General features: G+C 38.3%; 1 protein-coding gene across 2 annotated transcripts; it reads left to right on the top strand.

Annotated features, from left to right (window-relative positions):
• The first annotated feature begins 4,548 nt into the window (after positions 1 to 4,548).
• LOC110734051 (protein STRUBBELIG-RECEPTOR FAMILY 3-like) lies at positions 4,549 to 18,106 on the top strand. 2 transcript variants are annotated; one of them, XM_021914111.1, is made up of 17 exons: positions 4,549 to 5,139; positions 5,550 to 5,754; positions 6,660 to 6,789; positions 6,884 to 6,955; positions 7,309 to 7,374; positions 7,447 to 7,518; positions 7,613 to 7,684; positions 7,762 to 7,833; positions 7,915 to 7,980; positions 8,100 to 8,165; positions 8,708 to 9,213; positions 9,341 to 9,765; positions 10,912 to 11,183; positions 11,867 to 12,005; positions 15,435 to 15,571; positions 15,663 to 15,819; positions 17,441 to 18,106. In XM_021914111.1, the coding sequence occupies exons 2-17, from the start codon at positions 5,634 to 5,636 to the stop codon at positions 17,540 to 17,542; spliced, it is 2,475 nt and encodes an 824-aa protein (XP_021769803.1). In that variant the 5' UTR covers positions 4,549 to 5,139; positions 5,550 to 5,633; the 3' UTR covers positions 17,543 to 18,106. The 2 variants fall into 2 exon arrangements, with proteins under 2 accessions (XP_021769803.1, XP_021769804.1); XM_021914112.1 differs by lacking the exon at positions 7,613 to 7,684.
• The last annotated feature ends 1,073 nt before the right edge of the window (positions 18,107 to 19,179 follow it).

The raw sequence follows: 19,179 nt of genomic DNA, 5'->3' as shown, positions 1-19,179 counted from the left end.
GTCAATGACCGCCTGTACCTTCTCAGGGTTCGCCTCTATTCCTCTCTGGTTGATAAGGAATCCGAGAAATTTCCCAGACTCAACTCCAAATACACATTTCTTGGGATTGAGCATGACATGGTGCCGCCTGAGTGTGGCGAAAGTTTCTCGGAGGTCCGTCAGATGATCTTTCTGAAGTTTAGTCTTAACAATCATATCATCAATGTATGCCTCGACGTTTCTCCCAATCTGATCAAAGAACACTGTGTTTATCATTCGTTGGAATGTAGCCGGGGCATTCTTAAGACCAAACGGCATGACCGTATAACAGTATAATCCCTGATCAGTGACGAAGGCCGTCTTCTCCTGATCTTTCTTCCACAAAGGAATTTGATGAAAACCAGAATAGGCGTCCATAAAACTCATCAAGGCATGGCCGGCTGTTGAGTCGACCAGGTTATCAATTTTGGGCAGAGGGTAACTGTCTTTGGGGCACGCCTTGTTCAAGTCTGTGTAGTCTACACACATTCGCCAGGTGCCATTCGGCTTTTTAACAAGTACCACATTTGCAACCCAATCTGGGAAGTAACATTGCCGAATGAACCCTGCATCAAGTAATTTTTTGACTTCGGCGGCGGCCGCCTGACCTCTTTCTTCACCATGGTTCCGCTTCTTTTGCCGTACCGGCTTCTTTTTCGGATCCACAGCGAGTTTGTGTACTGCCAGATCAGGACTAATGCCTGGCATTTCATGGACTTCAAATGCAAAGATGTCCTTGTATTCTTTCAACAGGTTGTGAAAGTCATCACCAAGGTTTCTCAGAGCAGTCGTCCCAACTTTGACTGTTCGGTCAGGGCGGGAGTCGTCTAATATCAGGTCCGTATGCTCACCAGCCGGCTGAGGGCGGAACTCATCCGGCCGGTCCTCTGCCAATGATTGCTATTTTCTTGCCTTTCTGGCGGACTCTGTCTGGGACGCCTTTCTTTTTCTGTCGCCTGTTTCTTGAACAGGCGCACTTTCCTTGACATTGTCAAGGTCTGTTTTTTCTCCACTTGACCCAGTGGCCTTAGCAGTGGGTTTGACATCCGAGAGATAGCACTCTCGGGCCATCCTCTGATCTCCCCTTAGGGAGCCGACTGTTCCATTGTCCCTTTCAAACTTAAGCAGCATAAGTGACGGGATTATAACAGCCTTGGCACTATTCAGGGTTGGGCGACCCAGAATCATGTTGTAGGCAGAGAGTTCCTCTACAACTAGGAATCGGACTACCATGTGTCGTCCTTCCCCTTTTTCGCCCAGGCGGACGGGTAGATCAACTCGTCCCAGTGGGTGGACGACTCCTCCTCCAAACCCTATTAAAGGGTGGGAGGCCGGATGTATGCAGTCCGTCTGATATTTCAGTTTTGACAGACATTTGCTGCTGATGAGATCTGAAGAGCTCCCAGTATCTATGAGGATTCGACCAACTCTCTGGTTGGCCACTTTACATTCAATAACGAGAGGGTCGTCATGCGGCCCCCTTATTCCTCCTAGATCCTCTTCAGTGATGACAATCTCAGGAAATGTATATTTGGACGGTCGTTCTTGGTGAACGGAATTTACATCTAACCGCCTTATATTATCTTTGTTGCCCCTAATAGTGGGGCCGCCTCCTGAGAAGCCGCCTGCAATGGTGTAGACGACTGCATCATCTGTATCGGAACTGTCGGCCTGTTGATTCTTTTTGGCCGACTGCTTTTTTGAGGAAGTATTCCCCGTAGATTTCTTGACATAAGTGTCAAGATCACCTTGATCAGCCAAGCGGTCTAGGTACCGCATGAGACTAATGTAGTCGTTGGTGTGATGACCAATGTCATCATGATAAGCACAGATTTTGTCTTGGTTCCGGTTGCTCGCAGAACCCTTCATGGGGAGCGGTTTCTCAATTGAGAGCCGTCCCTTTATTTCTTTTAGGATAAACTGGTTATCCTTGTTAAACACATACTTTGGGGAGTATGGTTTGAATTCCTTTTTCTTCTTGGCCGGCTGTTTAGAGGAATCAGCCGCCCAGACCCCTTTTCTTTTTTCATCTTTGTTGGACGACTGTTTCTGTCGTCCTTCTCTATTGTCGAACCTCTTCCCGTCCGACTGTTTCATTGTACACAGATCAGTCGCCTGTATATAGGCTTCTGCTTCAATCAAGGCCTCTTGAAGAGTCGCCACCCTTTTTCGAACTAAATCAAATTTGAAGGTAGACCCGTCTTTGAGACCTCTAAAAAAGTCAGTATAAGCTACCTCATCCGGTAACCCTTGAATCTGTATTCTCATCAGGTTGAACCGCCTGATGTAGGAACGAAGCCCCTCCTTTTCACCCTGCTGAATTGTTCCCAAATCAAGGGTCGTTTTCTTCGCAGGGATGTTCATTGCAAAGTTGGAGGCAAATAAGTAAGCAAGCGTCCTGAAACTGTTTACACAACCAGTCGGCAGGTTGCCGAACCATTGCTGTGCAATTCCCTTGAGAGTTGCTGGGAAACACTTGCACCAAGTGGGATCATCCAACCCTTGAAGGTACATCAGGTTGGTGAATGCCATCAGATGGTCTTCCGGGTTAGTAGTGCCATCATAGGCGCCTACTAAAACATTTTTTACTTTGGCCGGCTGAGCGGCTTCAGTAATTTCCTTGGAGAAGGCCGACGGCTGTTCACCAAGTCTAAGCAGCCGTAGCTGCCAGTCCATAGGTTGGACGTTTTTTGCTGCAGGTCCACCAAATGGAGGTGGCTGCATAAAATATTGTTGTTGCGGCACAAATGGCAAATTTGGTACCGCCTGCGCACTATGAAAGCCAGACTGACGGGAGGTGCCGCCTGACTGACTCTCATGGTACGACTGAGTTGGCCTCATCGAGGCATTTCGCAAACTGTCCTGAAAATTTGAAGTAGAAGCCGACTCTGATAATCGGTCACTCTTCTTCTGCTCTAGCAGGTGCCGAGCATCTGTGAACGTTTGCTTTGACCCGTCCGCCTGAATATGACGAACCGGTTTCCTATTTCCCGTAGGATAACGGAGTTTTGTGAAATCAAGAGCAGACGGCTCCCGCTTCTTAGATTTAGGATGGGGAGTCGCCTCTCGCCCTTGAACTGGCTTCCTCTTCAGTGAAGTGGAAGGTTTTTTGGCCGCCTGCTCTTTGACTGAAGCAGGCGGTTTTTTGTTGATCAACTCTTGGATCTCTCCCTTGAATCCCCTCATGAAGGTCATGAGTTCGTTCCTTGTGATGGGAGCAGACCCATCAGTCGGCTGTTGCCGAGCAAGGTGCGCCTGCTGGCTCGCTTCCTGTTTGAAGATACTCCCGTTCCCTTATTTCAGTATGACGGGTACGGCGGGCCCTTAGGGTCCCGTCTGGAGCTGTATGAGTTTCAACTTCAAATTCACTTTCGGTATCATGGTCCGACTGAACTTGAGGGTCGTCTAGGGGACGCCTCTCTTCTGGGGTCGGTACAGACTTGGATGCCATCTCTGAAGTACTCTCCCCACAGACGGCGCCAAATGTTTTGGGGTTTTCTGATGTCCTGCGGGAGAGCTACAATTCCGAGACTGGAACCGGACGCCTGTACCTGCAAAATAACGGAGACTCCTGAGAGCTCCGCCTCCAACGGTCAAGTTAGTACCTGATTAAGGAGTAATTAATACAGAAATTAAAGTAATAAGGTCTCTCTAGGTGAGAGTATTTAATGTAGGTAATCTGCTTTGCTAGCGAGATCAGCCGGTTATTAGTGTGTTCCGTAATGTTTCTCCTCTGTTCCGTTAATTATTCGGTCCCTTGATTAATGAGGATTAATCGAGTATTTATAGCCTTGGGAAGCGTGCAACTCTCTAGGTTTAAGGTAAACCTAGGGCCGATCGGGCTTCTAGACTGAAATGGGCCTTGATGGCCGGTTGTCCCATTTGGCATGGGTGGACACGTGGCGTGTCTTAAGTGGTCCGTGGAGGACGCGTGGCGGAACCTGGTTGGTCCACTTGTCAAACGGCGCTTGGTGGATAAAAATCCCCTAATCAAAAATTATGATATAATACCTATTTAACGTCGCCTAATACATACTTGTATTTCAATGTAGGACTCCATTCTAAGTGTGCTATTTACAATTGTTTCATTTTTTAAAGATAAAGTGATACGTTGTAGTTGTAATGTGGAAGCTTCTAATATTCAAATTTCAATATTGTTAAATATGGTAGCTTCAAAAAAAGAAAAAAAAAAAGATGACATCATACTTGCATTTAGGCGGGAAAAAATTTATTATATAAGTGACATGTGGACAATGATAACGTCAGTAACGTTTTGTTTTAGTAATAATTAATAGATTACATGTTACGAGGTACTCCATATATTTATTTCTCTTTCCTCATAACCGCGTTCTTTATTAATTATTTTTTCTTACAATTTTTTTAGAGATCACATTTTAATATTTAATTGTTCAACAAACCACCCTAGATAATTGTCTTGAAATTTCACCCAAAATTTAAGATGGAGTATGTCACTTCAAAAACGAAAGAAGCATTATTTTCAAAGTTTTTAGACGTCAAACTTTCAAAACGGAATTATATTTTATTTGTTTGTTTCAAAAAGATGTCTATCCGTTTCCTTAGCGTACACAGCTTACTCAACAAAATAAATAAAGTAAGATAAAGATACTACAATTGGTACTCTGGTCTACTCTACTAGTCATTTTTAACACATAATCCAGTTCAACACCCAATAAAAAACCCAGAAATAATTACATTAAAAAAAAAAAAAATACTCAATCCCAAAAAAAAAAAAAAAAAAAAAAAAAGATGTTGAAAAAAATGGTGCTTTGCTTTGGCAAATTTGATGCAGCATAGGAGAGTTTCAGAGCAGCTTCTCTTTCACTTTGTTTGTCTGTTTGTTTGTTTCTCTCTCTAAATTCTCACCTTTCACTCTTTCTCTCTCTAACTTTCTAACCCTTTTACTTTCTTTCCAGCTCTTTTCAAGCTATCAATTAAGCTTTCTCTTTCATTATGCCGTTTTTTCTCTCTCTTACTTTCTCTCTCTTCATTGATGCATTCATTTCATAGCTTTCAGCTATTACAGTTATACAAGGAAAACAACATACTAAAACATTCTCTGGGTAGTTGAGCATCTGCATTTTTATCACTGATTTTTACTTGGTTTGTCCACTTGATTTGCTTTCTCTCTCTAGTTTTTTATTTTTATTTTTATTTTCTCTCTCTAGATTATCTTGGTTGTTGTTTGTCTTTCTGATTATTTTGTTGATTTTTTTTTATAATGGTGGGTTTTTTGCCTTTTGAAGTTTTGAAGGTGGGTTGGTTTATTTTGATTATTTGTATATTATATGGTTTGATCTGTATTTTCTGTAACAATTTTTGGAGTGTGTCAATTCGAAAATATAAGAGAATTACTAAATTAATTTTGTGGGGTTGTTGAATTTGATAAGTTACTGATAAATTTAGGTGTATTAATTTGATGCTTTATCAGGTTAAAGTTAGAATTTAATTTGCTGAAATTATTACAGTTGAGGCAGTGTTTTTATGTTTATTGTGTTACCTTGAATTTACAGATTAAAAGTTGTTGCTGCATTTTAGTTAGATTTGTAGATTTGAGGGATTGAAGTGGGTTATCAAAGAGGTTGAGCATTGGATGAATGGGTTGGAAGATACGTATGATGAACTGCCCAGGTGTAAAGATCTGGGCTGAAGTTTCCTTTGTTTTCGTGTTCGTTTTTCTGCTGCATTTTGCCTATGGGTCAACAAATCCCAGTGATGGTAAGTGTTATCCTAGCAATTTAGTTCATCTATCAATTTCAATGGTTTTCTTGGCGTTTTTCTGTTTTGTGAAACCAAGTTGATTGTATTATTTGAAGTGTATGTTTCTTAATGCCGCTTATAGCATGGGATAAGTAGGTAGGTGGTCAATTTTATTTAGCATTGAAGGGGAGTTAAAGCAGTATTCAATTTCGAAAATTTGAACTACAAAAACCAGGGTGCTTCTCTTGATGTATATTGTTCATGGTAATCATTATTGATTGCCACAGGACTAATTCCCTAAGGTGTATATGTGTAATTGAATTTTATCAACTTTCCTAAAGAATCCACTCAACTTTTATTTATTGACTAATTTTCATATCACAATTGTTCATAAAGTAGCTCAAAGTGGTCACAATTGTCCATAGAATAGCTTAAGAAGACCAGAAAGATTTTCTTCTAGATTTCCCGACGTACGTATGAGATCCACAACAACATTAATAAATATTGCCGTTAATAATGGCATTTGTGGATAATAAAGCTCTATGGCACTGGCTACCACCTCGGGGTTGAGGTGGTTACCTTGGCTAATTGAGTAAATTGCTCAGTTTGATATCTGTTCTTTGTCCTGTAAGCTTTCTACTAGCTAGTTTATTGAGGTGTACATTGTGCTATACATTGTAGTATTATACTCATCAACAACAATAAATAGCCACCAGTCTATATTGTCTTGATGTCTGCTTCTTTTTTATTTTTTTATTAATTAATTAATTTATTATTATTATTATTATTATTATTATTATATATATATATTTTTTTTGTTTAATATTTGAATTCTTATGTCTACGCATTTGACTCTTTATTTTGAATGCCGAACAAGTGTGCATGTGTCTAATTAAAAGTTACAATATGTTGTTTCAACATAGTTGCTGCAATTAACAGCTTATATGCTGCTTTGGGTTCTCCAAATCTCCCTGGATGGGTTGCTGCTGCGGGAGATCCATGTGGTGATGCTTGGCAAGGCGTCCAGTGTGATGCTTCAAACATAAATTCAATGTAAAAACAATTCTTCTTCGCTCCAACTCTACATCGTGTAAAGAATGTAACCTCCTCAGTCTAGGTAATTACAGTCCGTATATGTTCTTTACAGAAATCTTGTTGGAGCCGATTTGGGTGGTGAATTGGGTGACAGCATAGGATTATTCACATCTATTAAATCAATGTAAGATCTCTCTCTTTGCTGTATGGACTTGTAACTTGACCCTGTTATTGACTCCATGTTCATTTCTAGGTGATTTTGAGAAAAAATTCAAGTCTTGGAGTAATTTTCTGAGCTTTCATTTCCACAAGTTGCATAAAATAATCATCCTGTTTACCAATAATTATTTGTAGAATTTTCCAAATCATTGTGAGCTTTGATGTTTGGTTTCTTATGCTTTCGTGATAAAATATGATGGGTGCCTCCTCAAATTTGTACTGCATACGTTCCAAATATCGCCATTTGGCTGTGTTGTGTTAAGTGATATCTTTCCTTTTTGAGCTGGTCATGCCATGATAGCTACTTTTCTTTTACAGTGATCTGAGCAACAACCATATTGGTGGAAGTGTTCCATCCAGTTTGCCAGCTTCCTTGGTCACATTGTAAGTGCACATCAAAATATCTTAAATATGTATCGTGTGATGCAAAACAACTGATAGTCTTTACCTTTCCAGTTTACTTTCAAGTAATAATCTAACTGGAAGCATCCCAAGCACTATATCCGCTCTTCCCGCTCTTGCTACATTGTAAGCTCTTTTTATTACTCCTTTTGTTTTGGGAATATTATATTATCTCCTGGAGACATCTTTATCGATTTGCTTAGAATATTATGTTTTATAGGAAACTTAATGCCAACCATCTTACTGGAGAACTACCAGATGGCTTTCAATCTCCTTCAGCTTTGACCAGCATGTAAATAATCTGATTCTACTAGGTTTTAATTCCACTCTTCCAATCATAATTGAGGATTGAAATGCTTTTTTCTACAGTGATTTGGGTCAAAACAGTTTGAGTGGAGAGCTGCCTCCTTCGATGGAGAATTTGTCTTCTCTAGTCAGCCTGTGAGTTCTCCCTCTCCTTTAAGCTCTAAATTCATTATTCATCTGCACTTTTATGTAGTGAAACCAGCTCTGTTTATGCAGACACTTGCAAGACAATCAGCTGTCTGGGACACTTGATGTTCTTCAGGATCTTCCCCTGCAAGATTTGTACTCTTCTATTTACTCTCTTTGAAACAAATATTAACATGAATACTTCATCTTCGTTTCAAATTTCTGATTTGCTTTGTTGATAGTTGACTCGATCATTTTTTTCCCTCTTTGATTAGGGATATAGCGAACAACCAATTCTCTGGACCTATACCTGACAAGTTGCTGAGTATTCCCAGCTTCAAGTGAGAGCTCTATTGCTAGTATTTTCTACTTAGCAATTTTTTTTTTTATGTTGTATTTTCCATCTTTTTTTTTTTTTTTTTTTTTTTTTTTTCCTATGTTGGCTATGTTGGTGTATCTTGCAAATGTTGTTGTAGCATAACATGCTATGTAGTATACAGCTATAGTCACCATTGAGCTTGAGTTCTGCTATCTTTTTTTGTAGTAAGATTGTTGCTCAAAAAATTGAAAGTCTATTGTTGATAAGTTTTGAAAAAACGTGAATCTGTCTTAGTGATGCATCAGTACTTCATAGGATTGTCGTTCCTTTTGTAATGAAGTACTGCAAAGCCCACTCTATGTGAATTAGTGAATAGCATGTCAACATCTTTTATTTAATTTTTCAGTCAACAATTAGCATTTCTCTTGTTCGGTCACTATTTATAGCAGATCATGACTATTCTTGCAATGATATTATGATAATTTATAACACAGCAAGTGGTTTTCACTCATGTATTCTAGGACTTTCTGGCCTAATCATGCTAGTATTATACTATTTATGCAGGAGGGATGGGAATTCTTTTAACACCTCTGTCTCTCCAGCGTCATCACCAACAGCTTCCCCTGTGACGCCTTCACCTTTTTTTCCAGGGGCACCAACTCAGCCCCCACCTCATTCAGGAACAACATCTCCCAGTTCTGGCACAACTCCTTCCAATTCTAGCACTTCTCCTGGTTCTGGCATTATTTCTTCCAACTCTAGCTCAACTTCTGGTTCTGGACAGAGGCCTGGAACTCGCACGGCTCCATCGTCTACTCAGCAGGATCCAAATACTGAAAAGAAAGCACAGGCCTCAAAAACGAAAAGAATTGTTGGGATATCAATTGCTTCGGTGATTGGGTTTATTATCATGGTTTTGGCACTTTTGCTATGCTTACCATGGTGTTTTAGCAGAAGTAAAGACTATTTCCGAACTACAAAGAGACATGAAATCCAACCATATATGGGTCCAAGAGATTACCCTCCCAACAATCCCCCATCACGTTTACCTTACAATCAGCCTGAGAAAGGTAAGCCTACATTTGTTGAGTGTTTCTATCTATTTATCTTAGAGAATGGAGACATACTGCTCTAACTGAGTTGCTAGCTACAATGCTACATTACTCTTATCAACTAATTCTGAAATTCTGTGGTCAGCTCAAAAAGATGCTGTTGTTGAAATTAAAGAAGAGCCGCGAGCAGAAGTTAGGACAACTGCTGCGATTGCAAAACAGCATAGTGAAGAGGGGCTTTATTCTCAAAGATCAACAGTCCCGTTAAGGAAGCTTGACAGTGATATGAGCTTTAGTGACATTGATTTCATGATCAATCCCCCACCTCCTCCGCCACCTCCACCACCACCACCACCTCTTCCATTTTCCACTGAAAAAGTTATTGTGAAGCCCATCGGGTCAACAGGATCTGTTGCTGCAAAGACTTCCTCTAGGCCTCTTCCCATGACATCAGTGAAATCTTTCACAATTGCTTCACTTCAGCAGTATACTAACAGCTTTACACAAGATAATCTCTTAGGAAATGGCATGCTTGGAACTGTATATCGGGCAGAGCTCCCTAATGGAAAGGTATGATATTCTATCATGAGCTAAGTAGCACTTAGATTTTTTATGCTCTAGCTTCTATCTTGGAAATTGGAAGTCTGAAGAAGGGCCTCTGATCTAATCTTCTGTTGACAATGGTCATATTACTTGGTCTAGCTTTTGTTTTGACTCTTAACTTTCTTTGTTATGTATTGAGTGCATGTTTTCTGTGGTATCTGGGAAGTTGGCTGCACCTATAAAAATAAAATGGTTACTTTTTCCTTGTAATATAATGATCAATATTGGAGGCTGTATTTGTGGAGATTAACAGTAGCTGTCTTTGTGCTCCAATTTAATTGCAAACATTGCAACCTGCAACATTATGATCCTGCTGAATATTCTGTTACAAATTGCTTTTGTGTTCCCTGGATCACAAAATGAGCAGTGGCTTGTGGTTTTGAATATCTTTTTCTTGCAAATTGTAATTGCAATATTGCCAAAATGACTACTATGCCAAAAGTTTATGGAAGTATACTTATTAGCATTTCAATTGTTATATTACAGAATATGAGAGAAGCAAGATTTGAAAATATTCAATAATTGATCAAGACAGTGTTCGAGTCTTAAAAAATCCCCTAAGCCGTGTGCAATAGCAATATAGCATCTCTTAGTGTGTATACTAGTTGTGAGTCTTGTGACAGATTATGATAGAAACTGTAGTTTGAATAAATTTCATACCTGATGTTGCATTGAAATGTTGAAAATCTGTTATTTCATGTCAGTCCATCTTTGATGATGTCTTAGTCTTAAGAGAAATCTTTGATGATGAATTGAGCTAGCAAATGCAGCAAAACTGGTTGGCTATTTTAAAGGTACATGCATGTGCTTGTATTAATTGTGGAGCTTGTGGAGGGTTATGAGAGGGTTTATCATGTATGGCTGTGAGCATTGGCAGAACCACATTGTGAAGCAAGTGGGTTTAATACTTTAATGAACCCACTTGGAGTAAAATAATTTTTCTTTGTGTAAACATATGCGTCAACACTTCAACAATCAACAAAACGAACCCACTTAACTATATATCTGTCTGCCACTCTGCCACGACTGTGAGATGGGTGGCCAGCTAATCAGCTTGTCTAAATTTCTCTTACAAACATTTTTTTAACTTGGTATCTGTGGTTTGATATGCAGCTACTGGCAGTCAAGAAACTTGACAAGGGTGTTTCTAGCCGCCTGAAAGACCACGAATTTCTTGAGCTTGTAAATAACATTGATAGAATTCGACATGTAAATGTTGTGGAACTGGTGGGATACTGCTCAGAGCACAGTCAGCGGCTCTTGATTTACGAGTATTGTAGTAATGGGACTCTACAGGATGCACTGCACTCAGATGATGAATACATGAAGAAGCTTTCTTGGAATATTCGTATGCAGATGGCACTTGGAGCTGCAAGAGCCTTGGAGTAAGTAGATGTTTTTCTGCAATTAGCTAAATATGGTCCTAAAATTCTTGCTTTATTGGTGATCTGATAATTACAATGCATCATTAAGGATAATACTCCCTTCTTCCGTAAGTGTTTGTTGCATTTGCTTATTTTGCAGTCACCAAAAACATGTTTGACCATTAATAATTTCTTCAAAATATTTTGTGTACACCCGGTTTACAATAATTTTAGGTAACTTTTAGCCAATTTGGGGTAACTTTCAACCTGCTTTGGAGTATTCTTAAATCTGATATGATTTTAATATAAACAGATCATGAGATAAAACATATAGGTGTAATATTCGTACCTTCACACACAAAGATTTGATTTTTACTATAAAGAGAATATTTTTTATCAATAAAACATTGATAACTTTTACTTATATTGAGGTAACTTTTGACCACTTTATGATAATTTTATAACCAATGTGCAATAATTATTATTCACAATATCATCCCCACTACAAGAAAAATATCTTTAGTTACGTATCATTTTGCAGCTCTTGATTTACGTATTATTCATAAAATCGTATCACTTTGCTTTGAAGCTTTATTTTGTGGGGTTCTTCTGAACCACTCTTTCAGTATCCACTTTGGAGCATTCTCTATGTTTGGTTATGGATGAGTATTCTTATTTATTTTTTTGGTTGATATCTAATCCAGGTATCTGCATGAGGTCTGTGAACCACCTGTTGTACACAGAAACTTCAAATCTGGAAACCTTCTTCTTGATGATGAACTGCAAGTGCGGGTCTCTGATTGTGGCTTGGCATCTTTGATAGCATCTGGTTCTGTTAGCCAGGTAAGAAAATACAGCGAAAATCATCTACATTATTCTTATGGGCACCTTGCTTTTTCTTATGTGATTCAGAATCCCTCCTCTATTAATGATGGTTAAGTAGACCATGATATTCACATCCTTGTAAAAACCCTTCAAAGATGCTTGCAGACATTATTCTGCTTCTTGCAGAGCCTATTCTATATAATTTTGGATGAACAATATTGTAGACCCAGAAACTTTGTTTTTTGTTAACTCTCATAAGAAATTACAAGGGTTTGTGTGTGTGTGTGTGTGTGTGTGTGTGTGTGTTGTGGGGGGGGGGATGGTGGGGGTGTTAGGAAGTATGGTTGTAATAGTATTTGATTAATGCGGAACAAGTCAACGAAAAATAATAAGAACAAGAAAGCAATATAAAGAAGAACAAAGAACATACGGATTTACATAATTCGGTCAAATTATTTAAGAGCTTCTTCACTATAATGGGGAAAGCATGAGAGAATAATACAAGGAGTCTTCAATCTAATGGCTCTCTACGGTGTGATCTAATTGATCAAAACCTAAAGGATCCTTTTATGACATAAGGAAAGTAACTATAAATAAAATCAAAGCCTGAATCCCATAAGTGGGATTGGTTACATGAACGAAAAGCCTTAATCCTTTTATAACATAAGGAAACCCTAATAAAACCTTAATAGTAATCCCTAAGTAAATTCTAATAGCTTTCATGTGGAGAAAACCAAATTAGGTAATAATTCCATAAGTTATAACAAGACCAGACTGCCGAGCTATAGCTCAGTAGCTAGCTCACCCTTGTCGCAGGACACCATAGGGCCGAGCTATAGCTTACTCGTCCGGAGCTCGCTCAAGCCACGATGACAAGTGAACTATAACTCACTTGCCTAGAGCTCGCCTCCTCGTCGCATCTTCCTTGCCTACACACAACTCCAGCTTCTCCAAAACACCTATTCAAGGCATATTCCAACAAGGGGAATCTAGTCATTTTCTTTCCTTCTTAACCATTTCTTTTTTCTTTTTCTTTTCCTAATTGTAGGCGTCATTCGAAGTGCGCCTACATTAAGCATGTTGTGAATATGCTTGGCACTCATAGGAAGTGGGAATTGACATATATGATTAGGGACAACGATTAGGGACAAACAAAGTAGGGAGCCGCCAACAAATTTAAGAAACTTGTAAACCGTTTATAGATCATTAAAAGGTAACCACAAAGGGGACAACGATAGGCAACAACGATTGACCCGTGAAGGTTAAAGATGATCATAGAGAATAAAAAATATGAAGGTGAACCACAATGAGAAACATACTTGCCCTAGGTTCAATGCCTAACAAAAACAAACCTAGAGATGGTGGTTGGTCGACTAAAGGTAGAGTTAGAGGACTAAGTCAAAGCGCAGCACACGCGCTCTGGAAGATAGCAAATGGGACCCAGCCCTGATTGTGCAGGCCACCACCCACCTCACCCCCGGTCGCCGGGAAGACTAGAATAGAAGAGAAGGCTTGAGGCTCGAGAGACCTAAACTTCTTAAAGCATTCGATGGAATTAGCTCAAACGAAAGGGCCTCTGCTTTGACCCACCACCATGGTAGGAAAGAAAGAGCTTTCGCAAATGATTGCACTTCTGCTTGGGAACCCCCTCTTAGGAGGGGGACCGATGATCGGCCACCTGTGGGACCGACTCCCGACCAGGAAGTACCGGCAGCTACTCGGCCTTTTTCTTATCACAAAGAATAAAGAGATACCGTCTATACCCAATTAAAAATTTATGTTTTCATAAGGAAGCCATCGAAGGCTTTCCACATCCGGCGAGGTTTGAACTTCGCATGGTGGGAAGGCTACCCCATTCATAATCCATGAGATTATTAACTCCATATGGTTCGGAATCATGAAAGGAGGATCAGGGATGATGGTACGAAGTGAGCCATGGAGTCACGTTCGCCCGTATTGGCCTCTACTTGATTCTTATTGTGAAACGTATTCTTGCGATCTCAAAGGCATGCAAACAAAGATTTAATTTGCTCCAAACTATTATAAGGCTAAATTGGTTGATTGTCAATGCAACACATAAATCTAAAATATCGTGATCACTTGATTAAACAACAAGATTAAAAAGGGACCTAAACCGGTCGTCCAAATTATCTTATTAGGCGTTATATTCAATTATATATCCCTTTAAACATGCAATATGGTGATCATTACAATAATAAAATCATCATTAACGTTGAAAGCATTTTAGCCATAATAATGTTAGTCTAATCAAATCATAATAACCCTAATCATGATACTAGCAATGTAAAATAAAATAAGTAATTAAATTAATTAATTACTCACGTTCCGTGCGCTCCTTTAAATTGCTACATCATGAATAATTGTTAGTAACTTCAATAAAATTAAATAATAATGTAAATTAAATTAAATAAAAGTAGATTTAATTTGGGGCCAAACCCTCAAACAATTCTACCTTTCACGCCTTGGTTTAAGTTTAGAACCTCGGGTAAAGTACGGACTTTAGGGAGTGCTTAGGGGATGTATTGTTGAAGAATAGGGAAGGCTAGTGTTTAGGCTAGAGCATAAGAGAGAAAGAGAGAATGATTTGATGTATAAGAGGAAAAGAGAGAATTGTTTAGTGCCCCGAAATTGAGGGATCAGCCTCGTATTTATAGAGAAAATATGAGGGGTGAAGCACGGAACCCTAAAATTGAAGCGCCGCGAAAAAATTAAACCTAAAAATTGTCGTGTCACGGCGCAATGCCGCGACACGGTACAATTTGCCGTGACGCGGCATTTTTGCCGTGGCACGACAAATCAGTTTTCCTGAATTCGGTCTACATTCATTTTATCTTATTCTTAGGCATTAAGTACGTGATAATTAGGCGCCGTTTCGGCTATTCCGGACTTATTTGAGGCTTAGGGTTTTATTATTTACTAATCGGGCTTAATTAATAAATAAAACGAAATGAATTAAATAGGGTTTGGGCTGAAATGTGAGTTGGACTGAGTTTGAATAAATTCTTAGACTGATTTGTAGATTGAATATGTTTGACTGAATATGGGTTTTAAGCACTCCCGAGATCAAATACTCGACTCGACCAATATTTGCGGTGAAAGGTTGTTTATCATCGGGTTTGGTTTTAGGGAGACATTTTTAGGTGTCCACACTAATTTTTATTTTGTTTTCTCTCTTTGACTCGTGTGGGGACCCATCAAGTAGCCAACTTTCTCTTTATTTACTCCATATGATATTTAGAGGGGAGTATATTTTGTATCCTCTTTATCTCAAACTTTATAAAGATACACTAGGATGTTATTTATTTAATAGGCACTGGTAAAACTTTGGTTATTTAAACATTGAAGTCTTTGTAAGAATAGACATCATTTATTTTCATTGGCTTTCATACTTTGGTCTTGTACTCAACTGCTTTTGTTTACTTTCAGTTGTCAGGACACCTGTTATCAGCCTATGGTTATGGTGCTCCAGAATTTGAGTCAGGAATATATACTTCCCAAAGTGATGTTTACAGCTTTGGAGTGGTTATGTTAGAACTATTGACAGGTCGAATGTCTTATGACAGGTAAGAGATGCCATAGCTCAAAAACATATTTTAATTCACATAGCTCTTTTTTTTGTTAAAATATTGTGTTTAATGAAAAAATCATCTCCAGGACACGGGTTCGTGGGGAACAATTTTTGGTGAGGTGGGCAGTTCCTCAGCTACATGATATTGATGCTTTGCAGAGAATGGTTGATCCTTCTCTCAATAGGCAGTATCCAGCTAAATCCTTGTCGCACTTTGCTGACATTATTTCACGTTGTGTTCAGGTGAATAAGATTCCTTGCTCCTTCTTTTAGCTCATGATTTCAAGTTGTTAGCTCTATTTTTATGCAAGAGTCAGGATAGGCATTCATTTTACGTATCATATGCTGATATGTGTAAAGCAAATTGTCAGAATCTGTCCTTTGAATTTCGAAAAAAATAGTGTTTGCGAGCATTTACAGTTCAAACATTTATATATTGACTGGACATATAGATACCTGGCATACACCATGATCAGTTTTAGTTATTTCATGTTCCATATAACCCCACCACCCACACTCACACAAACACTCACATACACAAAAAGGAAGAAAATTTAGTTAACAGATATCTTAGTGTAAGATTATGGCCTCATTTTCCATTTTACTTTGTACATAAAATATCAATTGAAAGAATATGTTTGTAAAATTAGAGCTGAGATTCAATTCAATGATTAATAGTCAACTGTAATGTTGAAGGTCTTTGCATTGATATGATATCTCAATGTTGTACATGTTTGAGTAATTTCTTTTCTCACATTCAAAGATGGATCAAAGAACTTCCAGTTTATAAGCTACTTGTCAACAATTTAGTTTTAGGATGGAACATTTGTTATTAGGCTTCTTTCCCTTGTCCCTCCACTATGTTACAACAAACTGGTATCATAGCTAGGATCAGTTGGGCTGTTTGCACTGTTTGATAGATGTCATCTTTATTTGGGCCATTTTAAGGGCTGAACTCTGTATGGTTTGGGGTCCTTGTCTATCCACTTCCATTCAAGGCACAATCAAGGGGAGATTGTTAGCTGCAACTGCGAGTATTACCTGTCCCACAATGAAAGGATGAAGCAAATAACTTCCAGTTATGACCAAGCGGGGCTACTCCTCCCATTGCCAATTGGTTAATTGTTTTAAAATGGAACTTCACTTCGGCTTTGTTAAGTGCTTCTGTCTTTTGTTGGGCCCTTGGGGATAACAAAAATTTCAAGGTTGCTAGATTTTTATTTTTAATCCCAGGAAAGAGTTGTAATCAATCCTAATGATAAATAAAGATTACATTTTAAACAATTAAATTTGGGGTATTAGGCACACGACTTCATAATAAAACAATTGTAGTTAATATATGAATGTCTATATGAAAAATAATTAGAAAAATTATTGGAGGTTGGCCTCGGATTCTCACTGGTCCACCATTAACTGAGCATTAGTGGTATGATCTTACTAGGGTGTTGCTATGCAGCCATTCTCAATGAAGCCAGACACTGATTGTACTCCTTGGAGTCCTAGCTCTGCAGACATTTGAACAATATTATGAGTGTTTTTTTCTACTCTATTTAGAAAATTGGGAAATAGTCGTAAGGCATCAAGCTGTGGAAGATAATGAATTTCTATGTGATTGAAGGTTGTAAAGAGGATTTTAAAGAGAAATTACTACTAATATAGTGAGAAAAAAATAAAGTTTCAGTTGATTGAAGTCAGATAAGACTATATTATGAATATCTAACAGTGGACCTTGGTTTTTCACTTCCAATTTAGCTCAAATTAATTTTAATGTCAGCTGTGCCGCGTGCTTCTTGATTTGATATTATATTTTTGGCTCAATATCTACTTCTTGCAAGTTGACATGTATGAGGTGGTAATTTTGCAGAGTCAACCAGAGTTTAGGCCGCTGATGTCTGAAGTTGTGCAAGATCTTCAGCACATGTTACAAAGAGGTTCACCCAGCAAGAGTCTAAACAATGAAGACTAAGTCTGCAAGTGACGACGCATAGAGAAACTTTGATTATTATGGGAAATGTGCTAAGTTTTGATGTCTAATTGGAGGACATGCAGATTTTTGGAATTGATTTAACTGCAGGATTTCAAGCCAACTGCAACATTAGAAGTACAGATAGTTATCATGAAAACTGCAACTGTACATTCCCCATTAGATGCTGCTCTATTTATTCGATGCAGTTGACTATTTGTTGTGACCCCTGCTGCTATGGTATGCCTTCTTCACATCAATAAATTGCCATATTCGATGACAACAAGTTGGCGATCCGAGCAATGCAGTGATCTCATTGTTTAAGATTTGACTGGGTAAAAAGTGTACTTAGCCCAATTGTGGATGTCAGAAGAATTTGTCCATATTGTATTTTTGTTACCATAGTTCTGGAACATACCTTGTTCTTATGTTGCAGATTCATTTGACCCCATTCTTTGAATTTTTGAGTGACATTTGTTGTAAGCATCTATTGGTGTATCATCAATCTTAACTACTACTTGAGTTCGTTATTTCTATCATAAATAATTTATCTACTGTGATTTGCCATACCTGCTTCTCCTCTTTATTCATCCATAAAATCTATATGTAATTAAGAACCCTCAAGTGAGTGGGCTTTTCAATAATCCAATTTTTTTTTTTTTTTTTTTTTTTTTTTTTTTTTTTTTTTTGCGAGACTGTAATATTATATCTAGATGTAGGATGGAATCCCTCAACGGCCCTCCCCTTGAAATCTACACTAATCTACTGAAAAAATTTCCTATAAAGGTAATACTTAAACAAAAGGTTTGAACTTAAAAGCACTAAGAAATGATTTAGATGTCTCATCATCTAAATTACTGATTAATTCCCTTATACTCATCAAGACATGGGATTATAAAGGTAATGTTTATCAAAAGGTTTGAACTCAAGAGCACTAAGAAATGATATAGATGTCTTATCATTTCAATTACGGATTAATACTCTTATACTCAATTTAGACTTGGGATCATATGAGGAGGAAATACCAGTTTCTCCACATGAGAAAATGTCATGTATCTCAATTGGGCAAATGCGTCATTTTTAGTTTTTTGAGTTGGGGTAATGTTGGAAATTTTGTATAAAATATCTGAATTTTCAAGAAAAAACCGATCCAAGGCTTCAATGGAAATTGAAGAACTTCAATATAGAAACAAGGAAACTTCAATGGAAAAATTGAACATGACAAGGTTCGTCAATGGAGTAGGATGATATCATTACCCTTTTGGGTTAACTATGTCATTTTGTTCACCATTTTTTCTTAGGGGATTTAGTTTACAAAATACAGTACACTAATGTAGCATATGTCTCGCACGCTTTGTTCACTATTCATGTTGAGAAACCGGGGGCAGCCCCTATGAGAAACTCTTATAAGGTGAGAAGGGTAAGAAGCAATAATCACCATTAGATAAAAAAATACATGGCCATGGTTACACAATTGAGGATTGACATGAATTATGGATTATTGCTATCTATTTTTAGCTTATTGATTGAAAGATGATTGACATGAATTATATAAGCCAAGGGGAGGTTGTAGTGTCCATTGAAAAGGTCTTAATACCCCTGATCTTGGCTTAAACTGCAATAGTGAATAAGGGTAAATA

This window comes from Chenopodium quinoa, unplaced genomic scaffold (genome assembly GCF_001683475.1).
Source record: "Chenopodium quinoa cultivar QQ74 unplaced genomic scaffold, ASM168347v1, whole genome shotgun sequence".
NCBI classification, from domain to species: Eukaryota; Viridiplantae; Streptophyta; class Magnoliopsida; order Caryophyllales; family Amaranthaceae; genus Chenopodium; species Chenopodium quinoa.
The sequence above is the reverse complement of the archived record's forward strand: the minus strand, read 5'-3'. Positions and strand labels throughout refer to the sequence as shown.

What these genes read in the sequence shown, in the direction of transcription:
- LOC110734051 (XM_021914111.1), top strand. Translation starts at nt 5,634, where the DNA reads ATGGGTTGGAAGATACGTATGATGAACTGCCCAGGTGTAAAGATCTGG. An exon ending in GCTTCAAACATAAATTCAAT is followed by an intron (nt 6,790 to 6,883) that starts GTAAAAACAATT and finishes TGTTCTTTACAG; the next exon opens with AAATCTTGTTGGAGCCGATT. An exon ending in CAGAGCTCCCTAATGGAAAG is followed by an intron (nt 9,766 to 10,911) that starts GTATGATATTCT and finishes TTTGATATGCAG; the next exon opens with CTACTGGCAGTCAAGAAACT.